Below are 25,460 nucleotides of genomic sequence, written 5' to 3' on the forward strand. Positions count from 1 at the left end.
GTGGTAGAATATATAATAGTGCCATAGAGTGACAACATAGCAGGGCCATATAGTGCATAAATAATACCGCCATGTCACATAGCGCCTCAATAGTACCACCATACAATGTCATCTAAGAGCACTATTCAGTGATTACATAAGGCCATTGTGTAAATGTATAACAGGGCCATGTAGTGAATAAATATCACCTCCATACTGCTCTATAGTGCCTCAATACATCCACCATACAGTGCTGTGTAACAGTCCAATCAAAAGCTTTCAGATCTCAAAACTGAGGATTTACTGTAATTGTATAATGTTAATTAGTGTCATGAAATGAGGTCATTGGGCACAGCCCTGGTGGTTAGTGGTAATGAAAGGGTTATTGGGCACATCCCTGGTGATTAGAAATAATGAAGGGGTTATTGGGCACAGCCCTGGTGGTCAGTGGTAATGATAGGGTAGGGGTTGTTGGTCACATCCCTGGTGGTCAGTGGTAATGAAGGGGTTATTGGGCACAACCCTGGTGGTCAGTGATAATGAAGGGGGTTATTGGGCACATGTCCCTGGTGGTCAGTGGTAATGAAGGGGGTTATTGGGCACAACCCTGGTGGTCAGTGGTAATGAAGGGGGTTATTGGGCACAATCCTGGTGGTCAGTGATAATGAAGGGGTTATTGTGCACAACCCTGGTGGTCAGTGATATTGAAGGGGGTTATTGGGCACAACTCTGGTGGTCAGTGGTAATGAAGGGGTTATTGGGCACAATCCTGGTGGTCAGTGATAATGAAAGGGGTTATTGGGCACAACCCTGGTGGTCAGTGATATTGAAGGGGGTTATTGGGCACAATCCTGGTGGTCAGTGATAATGAAGGGGGTTATTGGGCACATCCCTGGTGGTCAGTGATAATGAAGGGGGTTATTGGGCACAACCCTGGTGGTCAGTGATAATGAAGGGGTTATTGGGCACAACCCTGCTGGTCAGTGGTAATGAAGGGATTATTGGGCACAACCCTGCTGGTCAGTGGTAATGAAGGGGTTATTGGGCACAACCCTGGTGGTCAGGGGTAATGATGGGGGTTATTGGGAACAACCCTGCTGGTCAGTGGTAATGAAGGGGTTATTGGGCACAACCCTGCTGGTCAGTGGTAATGAAGGGATTATTGGGCACAACCCTGCTGGTCAGTGGTAATGAAGGGGTTGTTGGGCACATCCCTGCTGGTCAGTGGTAATGAAGGGGTTGTTGGGCATATCCCTGGTGGTCAGTGGTAATGAAGGGGTTATTGATAACATCATTGGTGGGTGAAGCAAAATATAATCTGTAGAGTGGTCTTCCATCCTGTTTTGGGAGTTTTGAGATCCCGTAGAGCCCCTTTAATTAGGGCTGTATACACCAATATGCCGTGTGCTCCCCCTAGTGGTGACTGCTTAAAGGGCTATTCCCTGCTTAGTAAATTAGCGCCTGCCCAGTGGATAGCGGATTACTTCATTGCTGGGGGGAAGACCTCACCACTAAGACCCACATTATCTTTGAGAATTGGGGGGGAGCAATAGTGCCCCCTTTTTAGTGGATTTTTGGCTGCACCTGCACACTGCGGCTTTATCCGTTTGTATAGTATAATGTGGTCCTCGCTCTCCCTGGTGGTCAGTGGTAATGATAGGAGTTATTGGGCACATCCCTGGTGGTCAGTGGTAATGAATCCGTTTTTGTATAGGATAGTGTGGTCCCCGGCGGTCTTGGAGCAGGAGTTGCACTTGCTGCGTGTCTGAGCTTCCAGGAAAATGCCTCTTACAAGCGTCGGTGCGATGTTCCTCTGTTGTTCTTCTTGAAAATGTATAAATACTTGGAATGAACCTGGGCGTCATCACAGCCCTGATCTATAGGGTGAGTCCATACAGATCTGACAGCGTCAGCGCGGATTGTACAGGGACAGACGCTACTGATACGGGAAATGGCCAGGACCAGGCTTCCAGGAGGAATAACTGAGGAATTGATCAATGCAGATTTCTCAGAAAAAAAGTTGGTAAATCCTTCATAGTAATGGAGAAAAAAAAACTAAGATTGAGGCGTCAGGAGCGCGGACGGACGGAGGCAGGAGGCGGTGTGCGCTGTATCAGGCGCCGCTGACAGAACGCAGAGCGGCACTGACGGCCCCTGAGTGGGATGAGCGCGGTATCAGCGCCGGATGCCACATAACTGCTACTTGCCACCATTATCTTTTGATGTTTCCAAACCATATAATCTTTCTTAAAGTTCACTGAGCGTCATCCTGTATCACCGGGGACAGGCAGGCTGCCATTACCGCCGTGCGGGGGAGTTAACGCCTAACTCGCTGGATCATCTATGCTTCACTCACGCAATGATTGGGAAAGTAACTTAAAAAAAGCCCCTAAAATTAAAGGGGTGCAATTGTTGGATTTAAATGTCTCTTAAAGGGATTGTGCCACATCGGAGATTTAAAGTCTTTATGTTCCATGTGTAAATGAGGGGGGCTTTGGTGCATCCTTGGTGTGGCCAAGAGCCCGGCCCTTCCCTGCCCGAACCCTAACCGCGGTGCTGCGCGGGCACACAGACTATGGAGTCGGCAGCGTTCTTGCACTGGGGCTGTGTGCCCCTTTAATCGTTGCCTCCCGCCATGGCACCACCACTTCTACACCCAGAAGGGCAGCGACCGGAGGGGAGGGGAGACCGGTCACGTGCTCCAACCGTATTCAGAGCGTCGCAGACTAGATCTATATCTTCTGGGGTCAGATTAATGATGCCGCCCCAATTTACTACCCACCGGGGCCCTCAGATGCCCAGAACGGGTTTTCAAATGAAAAGGGAATGGAGAAACGGTGGCGCTACCCAATTCATAGTCTATGGGGCCACCAGAGATGGGCAAGCATTGCCGTGCAGACACAGAGCGCAGCAGCTGTGCACATGCACCTCCAGAGATGGGCGAGCATTGCCGTGCAGACACAGAGCGCAGCAGCTGTGCACATGCACCTCCAGAGATGGACGAGCATTGCCATGTAGACACATAGTGCAGCAGCTGTGCGCATGCACCTCCAGAGATGGACGAGCATTGCCGTGCAGACACAGAGCGCAGCAGCTGTGCACATGCACCTCCAGAGATGGACGAGCATTGCCGTGCAGACACAGAGCGCAGCAGCTGTGCACATGCACCTCCAGAGATGGGCGAGCATTGCCATGCAGACACAGAGCGCAGCAGCTGTGCGCATGCACCTCCAGAGATGGGCGAGCATTGCCGTGCAGACACAGAGCGCAGCAGCTGTGCGCATGCACCTCCAGAGATGGGCGAGCATTGCCGTGTAGACACAGAGTGCAGCAGCTGTGCACATGCACCTCCGGAGATGGGCGAGCATTGCCGTGCAGACACAGAGCACAGCAGCTGGGTGCATGAACCACAAGAGAAGGGCGACCATTGCCGCACAGACACAGAGCGCAGCAGCTGTACACATGCACCTCCAGAGATGGGCGAGCATTGCCGCACAGACACAGAGCGCAGCAGCTGTGCACATGCATCTCCAGAGATGGGCGAGCATTGCCGTGCAGACACAGAGCGTAGCAGCTGTGCGCATGCACCTCCAGAGATGGACGAGCATTGCCGTGCAGACACAGAGCGCAGCAGCTGTACACATGCACCTCCAGAGATGGGCGAGCATTGCCGCACAGACACAGAGCGCAGCAGCTGTGCGCATGCACCTACAGAGAAGGGCGAACATTGCCGTCCAGACACAGAGCGCAGCAGCTGTGCGCATGCACTTCCAGAGATGGGCGAGCATTGCCGCACAGACACAGAGCGCAGCAGCTGTGCGCATGCACCTCCAGAGAAGGGCGAGCATTGCCGTCCAGACACAGAGCGCAGCAGCTGTGCGCATGCACCTCCAGAGATGGGTGAGCATTGCCACATAGACACAGAGCACAGCAGGTGTGCACATGCACCTCCAGAGAAGGGCGAGCATTGCCGTCCAGACACAGAGCACAGCAGCTGTGCACATGCACCACAAGAGAAGGGCGAGCATTGCCGCGCAGACAATGAGAGCAGCAGCTGTATGCATGCACCTCCAGAGATGGGCGAGCATTGCCACATAGACACAGAGCGCAGCAGCTGTGCACATGCACCTCCAGAGAAGGGCGAGCATTGCCACATAGACACAGAGCGCAGCAGCTGTGCGCATGCACCTCTAGAGAAGGGCGAGCATTGCCGTGCAGACAATGAGAGCAACAGCTGTACGCATGCACCTCCAGAGATGGGCGAGCATTGCCACACAGACACAGAGCGCAGCAGCTGTGCACCTGCACCACATGAGAAGGGCGAGCATTGCCGCGCAGACAATGAGAGCAACAGCTGTGCACATGCACCTCCAGAGAAGGGCGAGTATTGCCACATAGACACAGAGCGCAGCAGCTGTGCGCATGCACCTCCAGAGAAGGGCGAGCATTGCCGTGCAGACAATGAGAGCAGCAGCTGTATGCATGCACCTCCAGAGATGGGCGAGCATTGCCACATAGACACAGAGCACAGCAGCTGTGCACATGCACCTCCAGAGAAGGGCGAGCATTGCCACATAGACACAGAGCGCAGCAGCTGTGCGCATGCACCTCCAGAGAAGGGCGAGCATTGCCGTGCAGACAATGAGAGCAACAGCTGTACGCATGCACCTCCAGAGAAGGGCGAGCATTGCCGTGCAGACAATGAGAGCAACAGCTGTACGCATGCACCTCCAGAGATGGGCGAGCATTGCCACACAGACACAGAGCGCAGCAGCTGTGCACATGCACCACATGAGAAGGGCGAGCATTGCCGCGCAGACAATGAGAGCAACAGCTGTGCACATGCACCTCCAGAGAAGGGCGAGCATTGCCACATAGACACAGAGCGCAGCAGCTGTGCGCATGCACCTCCAGAGAAGGGCGAGCATTGCCGTGCAGACAATGAGAGCAGCAGCTGTACACATGCACCTCCAGAGATGGGCGAGCATTGCCGCACAGACACAGAGCGCAGCAGCTGTGCACATGCACCACATGAGAAGGGCGAGCATTGCCGCGCAGACAATGAGAGCAACAGCTGTGCACATGCACCTCCAGAGAAGGGCGAGCATTGCCGCGCAGACAATGAGAGCAACAGCTGTACGCATGCACCCCCAGAGATGGGCGAGCATTGCCGTGCAGACACAGAGCGCAGCAGCTGTGCACATGCACCTCCAGAGCACGAGGCTTTTTCTTTTTGGAATGACCAATAAAGTTTAGAATCACCGAAAAAGCGGAATCCGTGTTTCTCCCATCTGCCTGCAGCGACTGCACTGCGGGGAGAAACTGCTGAACTGGCAGAGCCCCCATCTTCCTATATAGTGGGGGGCGAGGGTGGTCTTAGGGCAGCCCACACACACACAATAATATGGTGGTGTTTGGCCGCCGCATGCATGACCATCACTCCATGCAAAAAAAGCATTTCACTACTCGCGTTTCAAAGTGTTGGGGGCTCCGGTGATCGGTGCGTTATTACCTCCCCTGTAGACGGGTAATTTGGTGGAGTGTCCCTTTAAATGTGTGAAATCTGCAGGATCTGATATATGGGTGTGAAGAGAAGCCGCCATGTGGTGCACAGCGTCTGTGTCCCTGAAAATAGAAATTTTACGCTTTAGTCTAACAAGTCTCGCAAGAAGGAAAGAAATATGGCGATAAAAATACAGAAAAATGGTCTGTGGTTATATTGGCGGTATAATGGCGCCACCTGCTGGCTGGTGGGGAAACTGCTCTTTACATTCCCAGACACCTCTGCAGACGACAGCAAAGAAAAGGGACGGAGCGAGAGGGGTTCATATACTCTGTTTTCCTGAAAATAAGACTTGTTCTGAAAATAAGCCCTAGTATGATTTTTGGGGGCTTTTTGGAGTATGGTTAAAATATAAGCCCTACTCCAAAAATTAGCCCTAGATGTGGTTCCATGAGGAAGTGTCGGAGCAGCTAAAAGAGTTACAGAATACAGCAGGACTCTTCATCAAAGAAAGCACACCCACCCCAAAAGAAAGCACACCCACCCCAAAAGAAAGCACACCCACCCAAAAGAAAGCACACCCACCCCAAAAGAAAGCACACCCACCCCAAAAGAAAGCACACCCACCCCAAAAGAAAGCACACCCACCCAAAAGAAAGCAGACCCACCCAAAAGAAAGCAGACCCACCCAAAAGAAAGCAGACTCACCCAAAAGAAAGCAGACCACCCCAAAAGAAAGCAGACCCACCCAAAAGAAAGCAGACCCACCCAAAAGAAAGCAGACCCACCCAAAAGAAAGCAGACTCACCCAAAAGAAAGCAGACCACCCCAAAAGAAAGCAGACCACCCAAAAGAAAGCAGACTCACCCAAAAGAAAGCAGACCACCCCAAAAGAAAGCAGACCACCCCAAAAGAAAGCAGACCCACCCAAAAGAAAGCAGACCCACCCAAAAGAAAGCAGACACCCCCAAACGAAAGCAGACACCCCCAAACGAAAGCAGACACCCCCAAACGAAAGCAGACACCCCCAAACGAAAGCAGACACCCCCAAACGAAAGCAGACCCCCCCCAAAAGAAAGCAGACACCCCCCCAAAAGAAAGCAGACACCCCCCCAAAAGAAAGCAGACACCCCCCCAAAAGAAAGCAGACACCCCCCCCAAAAGAAAGCAGACACCCCCCCCAAAAGAAAGCAGACACCCCCCCCAAAAGAAAGCAGACACCCCCCCAAAAGAAAGCAGACACCCCCCCCAAAAGAAAGCAGACACCCCCAAAAGAAAGCAGACACCCCCAAAAGAAAGCAGACACCCCCAAAAGAAAGCAGACACCCCCAAAAGAAAGCAGACCCACCCAAAAGAAAGCAGACCCACCCAAAAGAAAGCAGACCCACCCAAAAGAAAGCAGACACCCCCAAAGAAAACAGACACCCCCAAAAGAAAGCAGACCCACCCAAAAGAAAGCAGACACCCCCAAAAGAAAGTAGACGCCTCCCCCCCTTCAAAAGAGAAAAAAAAAATCACACTCGCAAGACCTTAATTACAGTTGGCCAGTGCTGATGGTGGATGGGCTCTCACACACAGATCTGCGTCACTGTCAGGTCCTCTCCATTCCAGCTCCATTGCACTGCAGCTCTCCCACACAGACCGGGTACCAGTATACCTCCACCCAAGTGATACTGCTTCTAGTCACTAGGGGGAGCCAACCACTGTAGAACACGGGGGACCTGACAGCGACGCAGATCTGTGTGTGAGAGCCCATTAACTTGCCAACTCTAATTGTTTGTGGTCTGGTAAGTGCGATTCTTTTAGGGGGTGCCTGCTTTTTTTGGGGGGGTAACCGTAGCATTGAAATAGCTACTGGGTATCAATTCACTAGTAAATAATAGGAATAGCAAAGTGAAGAGAAAGACATACGCCTAAAACTTAGCCTTTAATCTAATGTATTATTAAAAATCCACAATGGACCTAAAAAAACAACAACAAACAGACCACTAAAACAGCCAATACACTCATACAAGGTAGAGGACCAATTGGCTGATCTCACAGTTTGATACGTGGAATGTGACATTCATATATGTAGTTAGCACACTGTACTGCACAATATACCAGCAGTAATGAACATGTAATGAATATCACATACTAAACAGCCACAATAAACACATGCCAGAACTACAGCTGGCGGTGAGTACAGGATGAAAAAAGGAACGGTCTTACCCCGTCTGCCGTGTCACCCTTTTCCTGTACCAAATGGAGCACTTATTGCTGGGTGTTTCTGGTAACCATAACATATGAGATCGCCTGGTCCTTAATCTAGATGACTCAGGTCTCCACAGGTTCCAATACAGTATCCAGCAGTTGTGCAGGATTCTCCCAACGCGTTGTCTTTACATCATCAGGGGAGGATAAACAATCCGGTATTCAGGTCACAATGAGACCCATGCAAAGCGGCATATATTACTGTTAGAAAGCATAGGCACAAACCATGTCAAAATGGTGAAGGGGTCTATGTTAATAATGCAATGCGAGCGGTCTAACATAGCGCGGCGGATGCAGCTTACCTCCATTAATACCAGGGATATTCCTGGGCAGAGTGCGCCTGACATAGTACGCCGTCAGGTTTAAATGAACCGCTCATTTACGGTGGCGTCTGACGTCACATCCGCCTGCCGCAGTGAACCCACTTACATGATCGCGGTCGCGATGTGTACGTCACATAGAGGGCGTGCGCAGTGGTCATGTAAACCTTGACAACGCAGGTAAATGACCACAACAAAATGGCCACGGCTAATATCGCAAGATCAGCGTTACACAACGGCCATATGAAAAAAACGGCCCATCCACATCGGGCCGAGACAAGCCTGTCATATATAGTACAGGCACCCAGATAGGTAGGAGGCTCATACATAATACAGGCAATGAAAAACATATAATGCATCAGCAGACACATTCATTCAGAAAGGGAAAATAAATACACAGATTATGTACGTTGTTTATATAATGACAAGGGGCCAGGACACAAAATGTGTCAAAAGGATCAGGAGAGGTCAGTAAGGATATAGGGAGAATTAGGTGATACGGTATAGGGCACAAACCCGTTGTATGGCCTAAGAGGGAAAAAGGTAGAAGACAATGTGGCGCCCCTGACCTGGTCAGGCACCACTGAGTACTGCACCCATGCTGGGGACAGTACAATACAGGTAATCCAGAAGGCTGACCGAGGTGTGACTACACAGGCGCATAGTAATCAGCTCTCACACATGTACCCATGAGAGGACCCCTGGGGATCCCAGGAGGGGGAAAAGCCTTCACCTTCACTGGAATAGTGGAGGGGGCCAAAAGCCTCCATCTCCTCTCAAGGGGTGTGGTAAGAGAATCTGGTTGCTAGGTGGCGTAGGCAGGCACAAAAGGGAAAAGAGAAGGAGGAGTAAACAGTCTGCAGCAGAGTGTGGAGGAGTGAGGAGCAGGAAAGTGGAGCTCAGACAGGAGCAGCAGTGAAGGTCCCGGATGTGAGCCGGTTCAGAGCAGAGTCCAGGGAGCTCCGAGGAGAGCTGACCCCTTCCCCTGGAGCTGTTGCAGTCTGACAGCGTCCGCGCAGTGGCTACCGACGGGGGAGAACGGTCACCTAGGAGTGCTACCCGAAACCCATCTCCAGCTAGAGAGAGAGCACAGAGTGGGAAGTAAGGAGACTGCTAGAGAGTACCAGGCCCAAACGGGCGGCAGATCCCGGAGCGGGGATAGATCCACCTTTCCCTGCTAAACCTGCCGGTGTGGGGCCCTCAAAGCCCACACCACAACACCACAAAAGCCGCAGCCACGTAGCCACAGTTAGGGCCCATAGCTCACAGGAGGCAAGCAGCTGGAGTGATATGGCCCAGGCAACAAGCAAACGGCAAACGAAGGGGAGTGAGGCTTCAGCAACTTCCCTGGGTGACCCCCATAGGGACTAAAAGTCGGGGTTACCCCAAACCACCAAGGGCTAAGGAAGGCGAGTTGGTAGTCACCATCAGAAGTCAGCCTGAAGGATACCTGGTTCCCGCCTGGTTCATCCCAGCTACGCCCGGGTTACTCACCCTGCCATCTGAAGTGAGTAAAACCCCTGAAAGACATCCTGCGTGTGTGGAGTTATTCTGCGCCTTGTGGTACTACGCACCTACACAGGGCCCTGGGGCTTGCCTCACTCTCAGGAGGCTATTCCAACTAACTGCACTCTCACCATCAGCCCCAGGTGTCCCTCAACCTGCAGTGGCGGTCCCCACTGACCGCAATACTGAGAGTGGCGTCACGACAAATAGAAGATCTCCTACCCGTGACAGGATCCAGCCGAGTGGAGTCCCTGAAGGTAATGCACCGACACTGCACCTGTGGGGCTTCACAACAACACCGACACCATTCTAGAGCCAAACTACAGCCCTATATCTAAGCCTGGCCCTACCTATTTGTGGAGGTCGGCACCCTAGGATAGAACGGTGGTTGGTGCCCCCACTCGGGCGACGACTATCCCTCCTAACCACTTATCTGTACTAATCTACCACAAAGGGTGCAAAAGAAAGAGATTCATTAAGGCCCAAAGGTTTGCTAGTTTTTAGCCAGAAGATCCACTTCGTTTCTTGTCTCAGAATTTTGTTATCCCAGTTACCGCCTCTGAGGGGGGGAGTCACGACATCAATACCCTGAAAACTGATTGATTTAATATCACCTGCGTGATGTTCCATAATGTGACGGGCCACAGGTGTATCATTGCCTAGGCGGATATCGCGGATGTGTTCCCCTATTCTCCTCCTAAATTCTCTCTTGGTCTTTCCCACATATTCTTTCTGGCAACTACAGGTGGCTTTGTAGATAACGCCCTTCGTTTTGCAGTTAATGAATGAGCGGATGTCAAAGCGTTTCCCAAGAACATGAGAAAAGAAAAATTTACCTGGCTTGATATGACCACATGCAATGCAGCCGCTGCATTTATAACATCCTTTGACTGGATTCCTTAGCCATGTCCTATCAGGACTCGAAAAGTGGCTGTGGACCAGTCTTTCCTTAATTGAGCGGGCCTTCCTATAGGTCACTGAGGGGGCATTAGGTAAGAATTCACCGATATCATTGTCCATCTTGAGAATGGACCAATGTCTCTCAAGGATCCTTCTAACCTCCCCTGATCCATTATTATAGGTGGTAATGAACCGAATAATATCCTCATCAGAAGTGGATCTTCCTGGTCCATGCAAAAGGTCATTCCTAGTCCTCTGTTGAGTCTCAAAGAAAGCCTTCTTAATCACATGGTCGGGGTAGCCTCTATGCTGAAATCTAAGGCTCAAGTCACGTGCCTGTTGTTGAAAACCCTGCTCATCCGAGCAGTTTCGTTTTAGTCTGTGAAACTGACCCTTTGGAATACCTTTCTTTAGAGCATGAGGATGACTGCTCTCCCAACGTAAAAGAGAGTTGGTGGCAGTCGGTTTTCTGTAGGTGCTAGTAAGGATATCACCCACCGAATCCCTCTCCACAAGTACATCCAGGAAAGGTAACTTCCATCTGTCAAACTCACAGGTAAAAAACAAACCCAAGGAATTGTCATTAAGTGCAGCAACCGTTCTTACGATCTCATCCTCAGTGCCCCTCCACAGGACAAATACGTCGTCTATAAAACGACACCACAAGACAATGCTGTCCTGAGGCACGGGGATGACTCACCAAAAATGCAGGTTTCTTCCCACCAGCCGAGAAGGAGATTAGCATACGATGGGGCCACCGGACTCCCCATCGCGGTCCCCCTCAGCTGGTGGAAAACCTGACCGTCAAACAGGAAGGAATTATTTTTAAGACAAAATTCAACAAGACTCAAAAGAAATGCATTATGCTCATCGAATTGTTGCCCCCTACTTCTCAAAAAAAGCTTACCGCCTGTAAACCCAGGTCGTGTCTAATTGAGGAGTAGAGGGATTCAACATCAATGCTCACAAAAATGACATCGTCCTCGATGGTAATCCCCTCCAATTTTTTGAGCAAATCCGTAGTGTCTTTAAGATGAGAACCCAGAGATGTAACAAAAGGTCTTAATATTCTGTCAGCATAGACACCAATATTCTGTGACACGCTTCCGATGCCTGACACTATTGGCCTACCCCGTAAGGGGGATAGGCCCTTGTGTACCTTTGGAAGGCAATAGAAGGTCGGAGTTACTGGGAATGGAGGATATAGAAAGTCAAATTCCGTTTTACTAATTAAGTCTCTACCACGTGCACTCAATAACAATTCTCTCAAGGTCGCCAGATAGTCGGATGTGGGATTCCGATCAAGTTTCTCATAATTGGATCTATCATCCAGGATGTCCAAACACATCTTTTTGTAATCAAAGACATTCATAAGTACGATGTTGCCACCTTTATCTGATTCCTTGATTACAATATCAGTGTCCTTCTCCAAATTCCCAAGACATACCATCTCATCTTTAGTAAGATTGAATTTACTATTGTGCTTTTCAGTGATCGTAGCTAGATCCCTTGTGACCAAGTTGCAAAAAATATCAATGGAGGACACCTCACTAATAGCCGGAGGCATCTTACTGCTCTTTAGTTTCAGGTCAGTAAAGGGACCTCTACCCTCAGAATTTGGATTAATGTCACTCAGATTGTACAGGAATCTGACATCCTCCAACAAATCATTCGCAATACCCATCTCTCTACAAATTTTCTTATTCTCCATGGCAAAGTGTTTCTTCCATTTGAGTTTTCTTGTAAATAAATTAAGATCTTTTACCGCATCAAAATGGTTGAAATCAGACGTAGGAACGAAGGAGAGCCCCTTACTGAGTACCGTCATTTCTATCTTGGAGAGGGGTCTATTCGAGAGGTTAATTATCTGGGTTGAATCCCCTGTGGATTGAAACCCACTGGGCCTTGTTTGCTCCTCAGGAAGTGGTTGGACTCTAAAAAAGGTCCCTTATTGAAACCACCCCTGTCTGAATTCCTACCTCTTCCCCTTTGTTTAGTCCTCCGCTGGTTCCCCCTCCCCTCTGTATCAGAAAACTCTGTATCGGTAGATGTACCTTCTGTATCACTCGGTTTATTATATCTAATGACAGGAAAATTATATGCCTTGTTGTCTCTAAATTCCTGCACGTCTCTAATGTAAAACCTGTGTTTTTTCTCCTTCAAATGATACTGATGTTTCTCAATAATACCCTGTAAGGTGGTCTCCTTCGTCCCAAATTCCGTCTCACTAGAGAATTTTTTTGTGATCTCAACTTGTTCCCTGAGTAAGCCGTCTAACCTGGCCAGATTTTTCTTCTCCTCTTCCAATAAGAGGGTCATTAATTTCAGGGAGCAGTTAGTGATCTCTTTATGCCATGCAGAAATTAACTCCGGGTTTTTATACCTGTAATTCGGAGTGAGAGAGATGCGTATGTTACGTGGTACAATATGGTCCTTGAGATAACATTCAAGGGATTGTATCTCCCACCAGGAAGTAATCCTGTTTTTATAGGTTTTGGTCAGATCCCTGAAAGCACCATTGAGTGATGGTGTGTATTTTTTCTGTGTAAATTCCCTTTCTGAAAACACCTCTTTTGCCTCTGTTGCCCATGAGCTAGTATCAAAGCCTGTAGTGAGGAAGCCAGCCATACCCCTCAATAAATATTGAAATAGCTACTGGGTATCAATTCACTAGTAAATAATAGGAATAGCAAAGTGAAGAGAAAGACATACGCCTAAAACTTAGCCTTTAATCTAATGTATTATTAAAAATCCACAATGGACCTAAAAAAACAACAAAAAACAGACCACTAAAACAGCCAATACACTCATACAAGGTAGAGGACCAATTGGCTGATCACACAGTTTGATACGTGGAATGTGACATTCATATATGTAGTTAGCACACTGTACTGCACAATATACCAGCAGTAATGAACATGTAATGAATATCACATACTAAACAGCCACAATAAACACCTGCCAGAACTACAGCTGGCGGTGAGTACAGGATGAAAAAAGGAACGGTCTTACCCCGTCTGCCGTGTCACCCTTTCCCTGTACCAAATGGAGCACTTATTGCTGGGTGTTTCTGGTAACCATAACATATGAGATCGCCTGGTCCTTAATCTAGATGACTCAGGTCTCCACAGGTTCCAATACAGTATCCAGCAGTTGTGCAGGATTCTCCCAACGCGTTGTCTTTACATCATCAGGGGAGGATAAACAATCCGGTATTCAGGTCACAATGAGACCCATGCAAAGCGGCATATATTACTGTTAGAAAGCATAGGCACAAACCATGTCAAAATGGTGAAGGGGTCTATGTTAATAATGCAATGCGAGCGGTCTAACATAGCGCGGCGGATGCAGCTTACCTCCATTAATACCAGGGATATTCCTGGGCAGAGTGCGCCTGACATAGTACGCCGTCAGGTTTAAATGAACCGCTCATTTACGGTGGCGTCTGACGTCACATCCGCCTGCCGCAGTGAACCCACTTACATGATCGCGGTCGCGATGTGTACGTCACATAGAGGGCGTGCGCAGTGGTCATGTAAACCTTGACAACGCAGGTAAATGACCACAACAAAATGGCCACGGCTAATATCGCAAGATCAGCGTTACACAACGGCCATATGAAAAAAACGGCCCATCCACATCCACATTGGGCCGAGACAAGCCTGTCATATATAGTACAGGCACCCAGATAGGTAGGAGGCTCATACATAATACAGGCAATGAAAAACATATAATGCATCAGCAGACACATTCATTCAGAAAGGGAAAATAAATACACAGATTATGTACGTTGTTTATATAATGACAAGGGGCCAGGACACAAAATGTGTCAAAAGGATCAGGAGAGGTCAGTAAGGATATAGGGAGAATTAGGTGATACGGTATAGGGCACAAACCCGTTGTATGGCCTAAGAGGGAAAAAGGTAGAAGACAACACCGACACCATTCTAGAGCCAAACTACAGCCCTATATCTAAGCCTGGCCCTACCTATTTGTGGAGGTCGGCACCCTAGGATAGAACGGTGGTTGGTGCCCCCACTCGGGCGACGACTATCCCTCCTAACCACTTATCTGTACTAATCTACCACAAAGGGTGCAAAAGAAAGAGATTCATTAAGGCCCAAAGGTTTGCTAGTTTTTAGCCAGAAGATCCACTTCGTTTCTTGTCTCAGAATTTTGTTATCCCAGTTACCGCCTCTGAGGGGGGGAGTCACGACATCAATACCCTGAAAACTGATTGATTTAATATCACCTGCGTGATGTTCCATAATGTGACGGGCCACAGGTGTATCATTGCCTAGGCGGATATCGCGGATGTGTTCCCCTATTCTCCTCCTAAATTCTCTCTTGGTCTTTCCCACATATTCTTTCTGGCAACTACAGGTGGCTTTGTAGATAACGCCCTTCGTTTTGCAGTTAATGAATGAGCGGATATCAAAGCGTTTCCCAAGAACATGAGAAAAGAAAAATTTACCTGGGTTGATATGACCACATGCAATGCAGCCGCTGCATTTATAACATCCTTTGACTGGATTCCTTAGCCATGTCCTATCAGGACTCGAAAAGTGGCTGTGGACCAGTCTTTCCTTAATCGAGCGGGCCTTCCTATAGGTCACTGAGGGGGCATTAGGTAAGAATTCACCGATATCATTGTCCATCTTGAGAATGGTAACCGTAGCAGTACACAGATAATACATTTAAGGAGGTAATTTGAAGCTTTGTGAATAGGGTCTGTGCCCCCCACTATAGGACTGGACCATGAGAAGAGCAGATCACATAAGACAATGTACATCTGACCAGTGATAGGAGGAACACGGAATGTTCCAGAATGTGATGATTACATGTGAAGAAATGTGGATTTTCTGTTCAGATATAAATGTGGATTGTTGCATAAGGCGTCCCCAGAAAATAAGCCCCAGCGCAGCTTTCAGAGCAAAAAACGATAGAAGCCGGCCTTATTTTCTATGCACAGGAGGGTTTATCTGTGGTTTGTATAATGAGGGTCTGGACTGAGGATTGTACGGTATATAGCGATGAAGAAGGGGCGATGCAGCGGTCTGGGGTTTGTATAGCTCGGGTCTGTGTCTAATATATGTGTATATACTGTATATAAATATATATGAGTCTTTGGTACAAGGTCTGTATTTTTAGCTGATCTATATACAGGAGGTTTGGTATGTATAATGAGGGTCTGTATTGAAGCCTGTATACAGCGATTATCTCTGGTCTGGGGTCTGTATATGGAGGAGGGCTCTGGTCTGGGGTCTGTATATGGGGAGGGCTCTGGTCTGGGGTCTGTATATAGATGAGGGCCCTGGTCTGGGGTCTGTATATGGGGGAGGGCTCTGGTCTGGGGTCTGTATATGGAGGAGGGCTCTGGTCTGGGGTCTGTATATGGGGGGAGGGCTCTGGTCTGGGGTCTGTATATGGGGAGGGCTCTGGTGTGGGGTCTGTATATGGGGAGGGCTCTGGTCTGGGGTCTGTATATGGAGGAGGGCTCTGGTCTGGGGTCTGTATATGGGGAGGGCTCTGGTCTGGGGTCTGTATATGGAGCAGGGCTCTGGTCTCGGGTCTGTATATGGAGGAGGGCTTTGATCTGGGGTCTGTATATGGAGCAGGGCTCTGGTCTGGGGTCTGTATATGGGGAGGGCTCTGGTCTGGGGTCTGTATATGGATGAGGGCCCTGGCCTGGGGTCTGTATATGGATGAGGGCTCTGGTCTGGGGTCTGTATATGGTGGAGGGCTCTGGTCTGGGGTCTGTATATGGTGGAGGGCTCTGGTCTGGGGTCTGTATATGGGGGGAGGGCTCTGGTTTGGGGTCTGTATATGGGGAGGGCTCTGGTGTGGGGTCTGTATATGGAGGAGGGCTCTGGTCTGGGGTCTGTATATGGAGGAGGGCTCTGGTCTGGGGTCTGTATATGGGGAGGGCTCTGGTCTGGGGTCTGTATATGGGGAGGGCTCTGGTCTGGGGTCTGTATATGGGGAGGGCTCTGGTCTGGGGTCTGTATATGGGGAGGGCTCTGGTCTGGGGTCTGTATATGGGGGAGGGCTCTGGTCTGGGGTCTGTATATGGGGAGGGGTCTGGTCTGGGATCTGTATATGGAGGAGGGCTCTGGTCTGGGGTCTGTATATGGAGGAGGGCTCTGGTCTGGGGTCTGTATATGGGGGAGGGCTCTGGTCTGGGGTCTGTATATGGGGAGGGCCCTGGCCTGGGGTCTGTATATGGGGAGGGCTCTGGTCTGGGGTCTGTATATGGGGAGGGCTCTGGTCTGGGGTCTGTATATGGAGCATGGCTCTGGTCTGGGGTCTGTATATGGGGAGGGCTCTGGTCTGGGGTCTGTATATGGGGGAGGGCTCTGGTCTGGGGTCTGTATATGGATGAGGGCCCTGGCCTGGGGTCTGTATATGGATAAGGGCTCTGGTCTGGGGTCTGTATATGGAGCAGGGCTCTGGTCTGCGGTCTGTATATGGAGGAGGGCTCTGGTCTGGGGTATGTATATGGAGCAGGGCTCTGGTCTGCGGTCTGTATATGGAGGAGGGTTCTGGTCTGGGGTCTGTATATGGTGGAGGGCTCTGGTCTGGGGTCTGTATATGGGGGTGGGCTCTGGTCTGTATATAGATGAGGGCCCTGGCCTGGGGTCTGTATATGGATGAGGGCTCTGGTCTGGGGTCTGTATGTGGAGCAGGGCTCTGGTCTGCGGTCTGTATATGGAGGAGGGTTCTGGTCTGGGGTCTGTATATGGTGGAGGGCTCTGGTCTGGGGTCTGTATATGGGGGTTGGCTCTGGTCTGTATATAGATGAGGGCCCTGGCCTGGGGTCTGTATATGGAGGAGGGCTCTGGTCTGGGGTTTGTTTATGGGGGAGGGCTCTGGTCTGGGGTCTGTATATGGAGGAGGGCTCTGGTCTGGGGTCTGTATATGGAGGAGGGCTCTGGTCTGCGGTCTGTATATGGTGGAGGGCTCTGGTCTGGGGTCTGTATATGGGGGAGGGCTCTGGTCTGGGGTCTGTATATGGGGGAGGGCTCTGGTCTGGGGTCTGTATATGGGGGTGGGCTCTGGTCTGTATATAGATGAGGGCCCTGGCCTGGGGTCTGTATATGGAGGAGGGGTCTGGTCTGGGGTCTGTATATGGGGAGGGGTCTGGTCTGGGGTCTGTATATGGGGAGGGGTCTGGTCTGGGGTCTGTATATGGGGAGGGGTCTGGTCTGGGGTCTGTATATGGGGAGGGCTCTGGTCTGGGGTCTGTATATGGGGAGGGCTCTGGTCTGGGGTCTGTATATGGAGGAGGACTCTGGTCTGGGGTCTGTATATGGTGGAGGGCTCTGGTCTGGGGTCTGTATATGGGGGTGGGCTCTCGTCTGTATATAGATGAGGGCCCTGGCCTGGAGTCTGTATATAGATGAGGGCCCTGGCCTGGGGTCTGTATATGGGGAGGGCTCTGGTCTGGGGTCTGTATATGGAGGAGGGCTTTGGTCTGGGGTCTGTATCTGGGGAGGGCTCTGGTCTGGGGTCTGTATATGGAGGAGGGTTCTGGTCTGGGGTCTGTATATGAAGGAGGGCTTTGGTCTGGGGTCTGTATCTGGGGAGGGCTCTGGTCTGGGGTCTGTATATGGGGGAGGGCTCTGGTCTGGGGTCTGTATATGGGGGAGGGCTTTGGTCTGGGGTCTGTATCTGGGGAGGGCTCTGGCCTGGGGTCTGTATATGGATGAGGGCTCTGGTCTGGGGTCTGTATATGGGGGAGGGCTTTGGTCTGGGGTCTGTATCTGGGGAGGGCTCTGGCCTGGGGTCTGTATATGGGGAGGGCTCTGGTCTGGGGTCTGTATCTGGGGAGGGCTCTGGCCTGGGGTCTGTATATAGATGAGGGCCCTGGCCTGGGGTCTGTATATGGGGAGGGCTCTGGTCTGGGGTCTGTATATGGGGAGGGCTCTGGTCTGGGGTCTGTATATGGGGAGGGGTCTGGTCTGGGGTCTGTATATGGAGGAGGGCTTTGGTCTGGGGTCTGTATCTGGGGAGGGTTCTGGTCTGGGGTCTGTATATGGAGGAGGGTTCTGGTCTGGGGTCTGTATATGGAGGAGGGCTTTGGTCTGGGGTCTGTATCTGGGGAGGGCTCTGGTCTGGGGTCTGTATATGGATGAGGGCCCTGGCCTGGGGTCTGTATATGGTGGAGGGCTCTGGTCTGTATATAGATATGGGTCCTGGTCTGGGGTCTGTATATGGGGAGGGCTCTGGTCTGTGGTCTGTATATGGGGAGGGCTCTGGTCTGGGGTCTGTATATGGAGCAGGGCTCTGGTCTGGGGTCTGTATATGGATGAGGGCTCTGGTCTGGGGTCTGTATATGGGGGTGGGCTCTGGTCTGTATATAGATGAGGGCCCTGGCCTGGGGTCTGTATATAGATGAGGGCCCTGGCCTGGGGTCTGTATATAGATGAGGGCCCTGGCCTGGGGTCTGTATATAGATGAGGGCCCTGGCCTGGGGTCTGTATATGGGGAGGGCTCTGGTCTGGGATCTGTATATGGAGGAGGGCTCTGGTCTGGGGTCTGTATATGGAGGAGGGCTTTGGTCTGGGGTCTGTATCTGGGGAGGGCTCTGGTCTGGGGTCTGTATATGGATGAGGGCCCTGGCCTGGGGTCTGTATATGGTGGAGGGCTCTGGTCTGTATATAGTTGAGGGCCCTGGTCTGGGGTCTGTATATGGGGAGGGCTCTGGTCTGGGGTCTGTATATGGGGAGGGCTCTGGTCTGGGGTCTGTATATGGAGCAGGGCTCTGGTCTGGGGTCTGTATATGGATGAGGGCTCTGGTCTGGGGTCTGTATATGGGGGTGGGCTCTGGTCTGTATATAGATGAGGGCCCTGGCCTGGGGTCTGTATATGGAGGAGGGCTCTGGTCTGGGGTCTGTATATGGAGCAGGGCTCTGGTCTGGGGTCTGTATATGGGGAGGGCTCTGGTCTGGGGTCTGTATATGGAGGAGGGCTCTGGTCTGGGGTCTGTATATGGGGAGGGCTCTGGTCTGGGGTCTGTATATGGGGAGGGCTCTGGTCTGGGGTCTGTATATGGAGCAGGGCTCTGGTCTGGGGTCTGTATATGGGGAGGGCTCTGGTCTGGGGTCTGTATATGGAGGAGGGCTCTGGTCTGGGGTCTGTATATGGGGAGGGCTCTGGTCTGGGGTCTGTATATGGGGAGGGCTCTGGTCTGGGGTCTGTATATGGATGAGGGCCCTGGCCTGGGGTCTGTATATGGGGAGGGCTCTGGTCTGGGGTCTGTATATGGAGGAGGGCTCTGGTCTGGGGTCTGTATATGGAGCAGGGCTCTGGTCTGGGGTCTGTATATGGAGCAGGGCTCTGGTCTGGGGTCTGTATATGGAGCAGGGCTCTGGTCTGGGGTCTGTATATGGGGGTGGGCTCTGGTCTGTATATAGATGAGGGCCCTGGCCTGGGGTCTGTATATGGAGGAGGGCTCTGGTCTGGGGTTTGTATATGGGGGAGGGTTCTGGTCTGGGGTCTGTATATGGAGCAGGGCTCTGGTCTGGGGTCTGTATATGGAGGAGGGCTCTGGTCTGGGGTCTGTATATGGAGCAGGGCTCTGGTCTGGGGTCTGTATATGGAGCAGGGCTCTGGTCTGGGGTCTGTATATGGGGAGGGCTCTGGTCTGGGGTCTGTATATGGGGGAGGGCTCTGGTCTGGGGTCTGTATACAGGGCGATTCGGTCAGATATGCTGTTATGAACGCTGCCGTTTACCCCTCGGCTCATCATACGTTGTACCACTCGGTCTGGAGTATATTTTGCTGCGGTTTATGTCATGAATCTGTTTTGCGTTGTGCAATGGCTGGAAAACTTCAGAAAGTCTCGCTGCTTAGAAGACGCTTTCCCAGCATTCCCCACTCGCAGCCACTTTGTACAAAAATAGCCGTTTTCCTGCGGTTTGGGAGAAAAGTTGCCACCGGGCTCATTAAAATGACACACTAATTAACTAATAACAATGACCCAAGACGCTCGTTCCCATCGTCTTTGAAGACCATTATGCAAGGACCATGGAACACGTCGGGCCTTCCCGACAGCCGTCTAATTGAGTGCGCTGACAGTGCGCTCCGTGTCTGCGAGTGCAATTCTCTTGGTAGCGATGTTTATGACAATTGTAACTTTCCATTTTTCTGTTTTTTCTGATTTTTTTCTTTTTTTGTTCTTTCCGTAGAGCTTTTCTACAACATATCGACTCCTCGTTGGCCAGACAGAATGGAAAACGACACCTGGGCGAATGCGACGGGCCTTCCCACCCAACCTGCCAACAACACCGCAGAGGGCAAGTATCAAACCATGGAGATGATCTTCATTGCCACCGTGACGGGTTCCCTCAGCTTGGTCACCGTTGTGGGTAACATCTTGGTGATGCTCTCAATCAAAGTCAACCGCCAACTACAGACAGTCAACAATTACTTTCTCTTCAGCTTGGCCTGTGCCGACCTCATCATCGGAGTCTTCTCCATGAACCTCTACTCCGTCTACATTATAAAGGGCTACTGGCCTCTTGGACCCATTGTGTGCGATCTATGGTTGGCATTGGACTACGTGGTCAGTAATGCCTCCGTGATGAACCTTCTGATCATTAGCTTTGATCGATATTTCTGCGTTACCAAACCCTTGACCTATCCAGCTCGAAGAACCACCAAGATGGCGGGATTGATGATTGCTGCGGCTTGGCTTCTTTCCTTTGCACTCTGGGCACCCGCAATACTGTTTTGGCAATTTATTGTGGGTGAGAGGACAGTGGAAGATAGGGAGTGCTATATTCAGTTTCTCTCCAACCCTGCAGTTACTTTCGGCACGGCCATAGCTGCCTTCTATCTTCCCGTGATCATCATGACCATCCTCTATATTCACATCTCATTGGCCAGCAGAAGCCGAGTCCGCCGGCATTGTCCAGAGACCAAACCAGAGAAAAAGAGTAAACCCATAAGCTCCATGAAGAGTCCTCTGATCAAGCAGACAAAGAGTCTTCCTAAATCCGAGACAGTGGAAGTGAAGGCCGAAGGCGAGAATGGCATAAGAAATGGCAAGCTAGAGAAGTCATTGACCAACCTTCAATCGGTGGATGAAAAAGAGACCTCGAATGAATCTAGTTCCGCTAGCATGACCCATAACCCTCAGGAAAAGCAAGCGAATGATCCGTCTTCTGGTGTCGTCTTGGCTCCGACTCAAAGCTTGCAACAACTGCATCCAAGGGTTGGTGCTGCCTCAAAGTGGTCCAAAATTAAAATTGTGACCAAGCAGACAGGTAATGAGTGTGTAACGGCTATCGAGATAGTTCCCGAATGTTCTATACCTCTGCACAAAGACTCCAACCTGCCCAACTCTCGACCAGCCAATGTGGCGAGGAAATTCGCCAGCATAGCTCGCAATCAAGTTCGGAAAAAAAGACAGATGGCGGCTAGGGAGAAGAAAGTCACCAGGACCATCTTTGCTATACTGTTGGCCTTCATTGTTACTTGGACTCCTTACAACGTCATGGTCCTAATAAACACTTTCTGCGAGACTTGTATTCCAGAAACTGTGTGGTACATAGGCTACTGGCTCTGCTACGTGAACAGTACGATAAACCCAGCTTGTTATGCCTTGTGTAACGCTACCTTCAAAAAGACCTTCAAACATCTCCTCATGTGTCAGTATAAGAACATCGGCACGGCCAGATAGACTTCCATAAGGAACTGTGCCTGGAACTTTGCTCGATGGAAGGAAAGTGACAGTATGGACTTGGGAGCATGTCCTAGGCCACAAAAACCACCCCTGACATTCTAGGGAGCCCTGATTTGGCCAGAAGGACAGCAAGGAGATGAGTCAAATTCAGTCAACACTATTATAAGAACAAGTCCTGTTTTGACAGATAAGTGTAAGAGTCTCCATCTAGGTCCATCAACGGTGGGCGCCAATCCTAAAGAACCACACACACTTGTGAACTACTGACTACAGATGTCACCGGGTCAGCCAGTGATTAGGATTTATTTTACCGCTGCTCGAAACCTCCAAAGGTCCCATGTGCATTCTGCCTCGGTCCTACAGAGCAGCGATCAGTCGTGGTGGCTTCGTAATGTTCTCCTAGATAAGGGCAGACTATTCATTTCATAGAAACTGTTCTTACCAAGCATATCCCTTGTGCCCATTTCATCTGAAGGCTTCTACTACTCCAACCCTTGGTGTGACCTCTAGTAACTCCAGCCTTCAATGATCCTATATGTAATGTTACCATCCACGAGTGGCCGGCACCTGTGGATTAGTTTTGGGGTTTATCTGATCAGATTCTACGGAAACTCTCCAGGGTGGAAACTGTCTGTTGTAGAGAGGATTTGGAGAACTCTGTCCCCCCTGTTGTGGGGCATCCGGTTACCTCTTTATATAGGTGACTTGTATGCGTACATACATCGGGGTATCATTCATCTGACCCTATGATGACTTATGTTGAGTACCAAAAAATCCTAATCTCGGGCCATGTTTTTTTAAATCATTAGGTCTGCTAAAATCAGGTCACAATCTGTATAATCTGTCCTCTATAATTGCACTGACAAGTGGTCTTCTGATAGACGATGGCCAGCGGGCATGATATATAGTCTGGATAAGGAGGTCTTCTCAAAGACGGGGTCTTTTTGGAAAGGTTTCATCTTATGGTAATGGTCTTTTTACATGGGATGAGGCCTTTTTACAAGTGCCAAAAATTTGCCAAATGGGTGTTCAGAAGAATGATTCACACTTTTGCATCTGTTACGTTGGCCTAAAACTCATTATCGGCAGCACGTTTTACCGCGTAAGCTGGGAATTTGCCGCCGAAAATCCGCAATCTGTATGGAGACCAAGCAATTGTGTTAATCGATTGTCCCTGTATGTAAAAGGGTCTTTAGAGAAGTGCCAAGTAAGTTTTTACGCCTCTGCCATAGATTGAGCCGCTAGGCCCCAATGTAAAATTGATACCAGCCCCTCGCATACCATGTGCCATTTGTAGTACTGTGTCTTATGTGGCAAAGGGGAGTTTTGGCCGCCCTCAGGCACCAGGGCCCGGGTGTGATTGCTACCTCTGCACACCCGATAGCTACACCCTGTGCGTCTGATTTCCGATATGTGGACAAGCGCCTGAAGGAGCCAAAAAGACCTTGCCATTACTAGATGTGAGTGCCAATTCGAGTCACTTTCCAAATGGGAGCGCTCGACATGTAGCTGGAACTGAACACAAGGATGAATATTTTTTTACCTAAATCTGTATTTTTTTTTTTAATTCTGCATGATCTCAAAAATCACGGTTGACTCTTCTGTGCCATGGGGTCTTCGGGGAAGCGTAAGCGTGGTCAAGGGTCGATGTTACAGCTAAAAGTATGTTATATGCCAACCTGTGGTCAATAGCGCCATACCATACCATCTAGCCTGTCCAAACACATTCCATATTTTATGGGCTGGGTAGGCAGTGCACCATTGATGGGCGGCCATGAGCAGGCGAATTGGTGGCCGCTATGTAGCTTCCAATATCTGCAGGATCAGGTCTTTCAGATTGAGTTGTGATCTATCCGTGTGCACACTGGGCTCACGCCATCACTTTTCCATCCATGATATATTATTTTTCCGTATCCATGGCTAATCTTTGTATCACTTTGGACAGAGTTTATATTGTATATTACTAACCAGAGCAGGAGAACGGCAGACGATGAGTCGGGACCATGTAACACGAGGTCATTGAGATGTAATATTACTGTAATATGTGCCAAAAAAACGGACACGGGAGGAGCGAGGAAACCGCAGGTGATGCTGGGCGGGATGGAGAACCCTCAATCTTCTCTTTTAAATTATTTTTTGTTACCCCTAAAAAATAAATAAAATATGTGTTCTATAAGGTAAATGTGGCCTCGGCTCCTGATCTTTGTCTTTTACTTTTAGATATTTTTGCAGACGCCTTTTTGAATATGAAATAAGTCACGATTGAGCCGTAAAGGAACACGCGGCATTAGGTTTCCCCACAACTGCCTAAAATAATTAATAAAAAGCAAACAGAAATCAGAGTATATTGTATCAAATATTTATTTTTTATTTTGCAAAATTGTTTTTTAAAAACATTTATTTAATCTACACCATTAGAAAACACCGAGAAAACAAACACTTGAAAAAACAAACATAGGGGGATTTTTGACCACAGATTATTGGTAAGAGAAGTGGAGGGATATTATACTCAAATTGTAAGATTATAAAATATATAAAAAAAAATGTATAAACCGAGCAACACCCCGAAACTCTCCCCAATATTCAAATATGTTGCACTGATGGAACCAATATATACAAAACCACTGCATGGATTTATTAAGTCCCCAAATATTAAATTGCTATATAAATCCTACTCCGTCTTTTCAATAAATATTCAAAATAAATATCAAATTTCATAAATATAAATATCTCTTTAGAACTATTCTAACAGTAATATATGAAAGAATAAATATTCAAATAGAAATTGATTACTATAAATTTATAAGAGACTCAGACGATTAATATATAGTGATTATTTCAACAATTGGAGTGAATATCCTATAGATGAAAAATAGGTGATATAAGTATGCCTATTAAGGCTAAATGTCCACTCATACAGCGCCTATTTCCAACATAAACCAGCTCTAATTGTTCATGTATAAATCATCCGTCCAATACTCACATAATACAAGGTAAGAAAAACCCACCAAACACCTCGACGCACGTTTCAACCTTTTCATGAGGAGGCTGTGCCTAAAATAATTGCAAAGTAAAAAAGCTTTACAGAATAGAAGTGATAATGGCTGGAAGTTTTCTTATTTGATAAAATTAGTGAAGTGAAGAAAAAAAAAGTAAATCCCTTCAGTATCCGGAGTGTAGGATTATCGCCACGTGTATGAGTGTTCTTACAAGAATGACAGAGCGGTCATCCAATACTGATGGGATTTACATTTCTCTTCTGTTCTTCCACTTTTTGCATTTTGTTAATTGATACAAATAAACTTTTAAC

The 25,460-nt window shown here is 49.3% G+C and overlaps 1 protein-coding gene across 1 annotated transcript in view; it reads left to right on the top strand.

The window, feature by feature from the left end:
- Nucleotides 1-24,336, top strand: part of CHRM4 (cholinergic receptor muscarinic 4) — an 85,889-nt gene extending 61,553 nt beyond the window's left edge. Inside the window, exon 2 of the mRNA XM_075325584.1 lies at nt 20,652-24,336. Within this exon, the coding sequence (XP_075181699.1) occupies nt 20,652-22,147 (1,496 nt within the window). The 3' untranslated portion in view covers nt 22,148-24,336. The remainder of the gene's footprint in view (nt 1-20,651) is intronic.
- The last annotated feature ends 1,124 nt before the right edge of the window (nt 24,337-25,460 follow it).

Source organism: Anomaloglossus baeobatrachus, chromosome 10 (assembly GCF_048569485.1).
Source record: "Anomaloglossus baeobatrachus isolate aAnoBae1 chromosome 10, aAnoBae1.hap1, whole genome shotgun sequence".
In the NCBI taxonomy this organism is placed as follows: Eukaryota; Metazoa; Chordata; class Amphibia; order Anura; family Aromobatidae; genus Anomaloglossus; species Anomaloglossus baeobatrachus.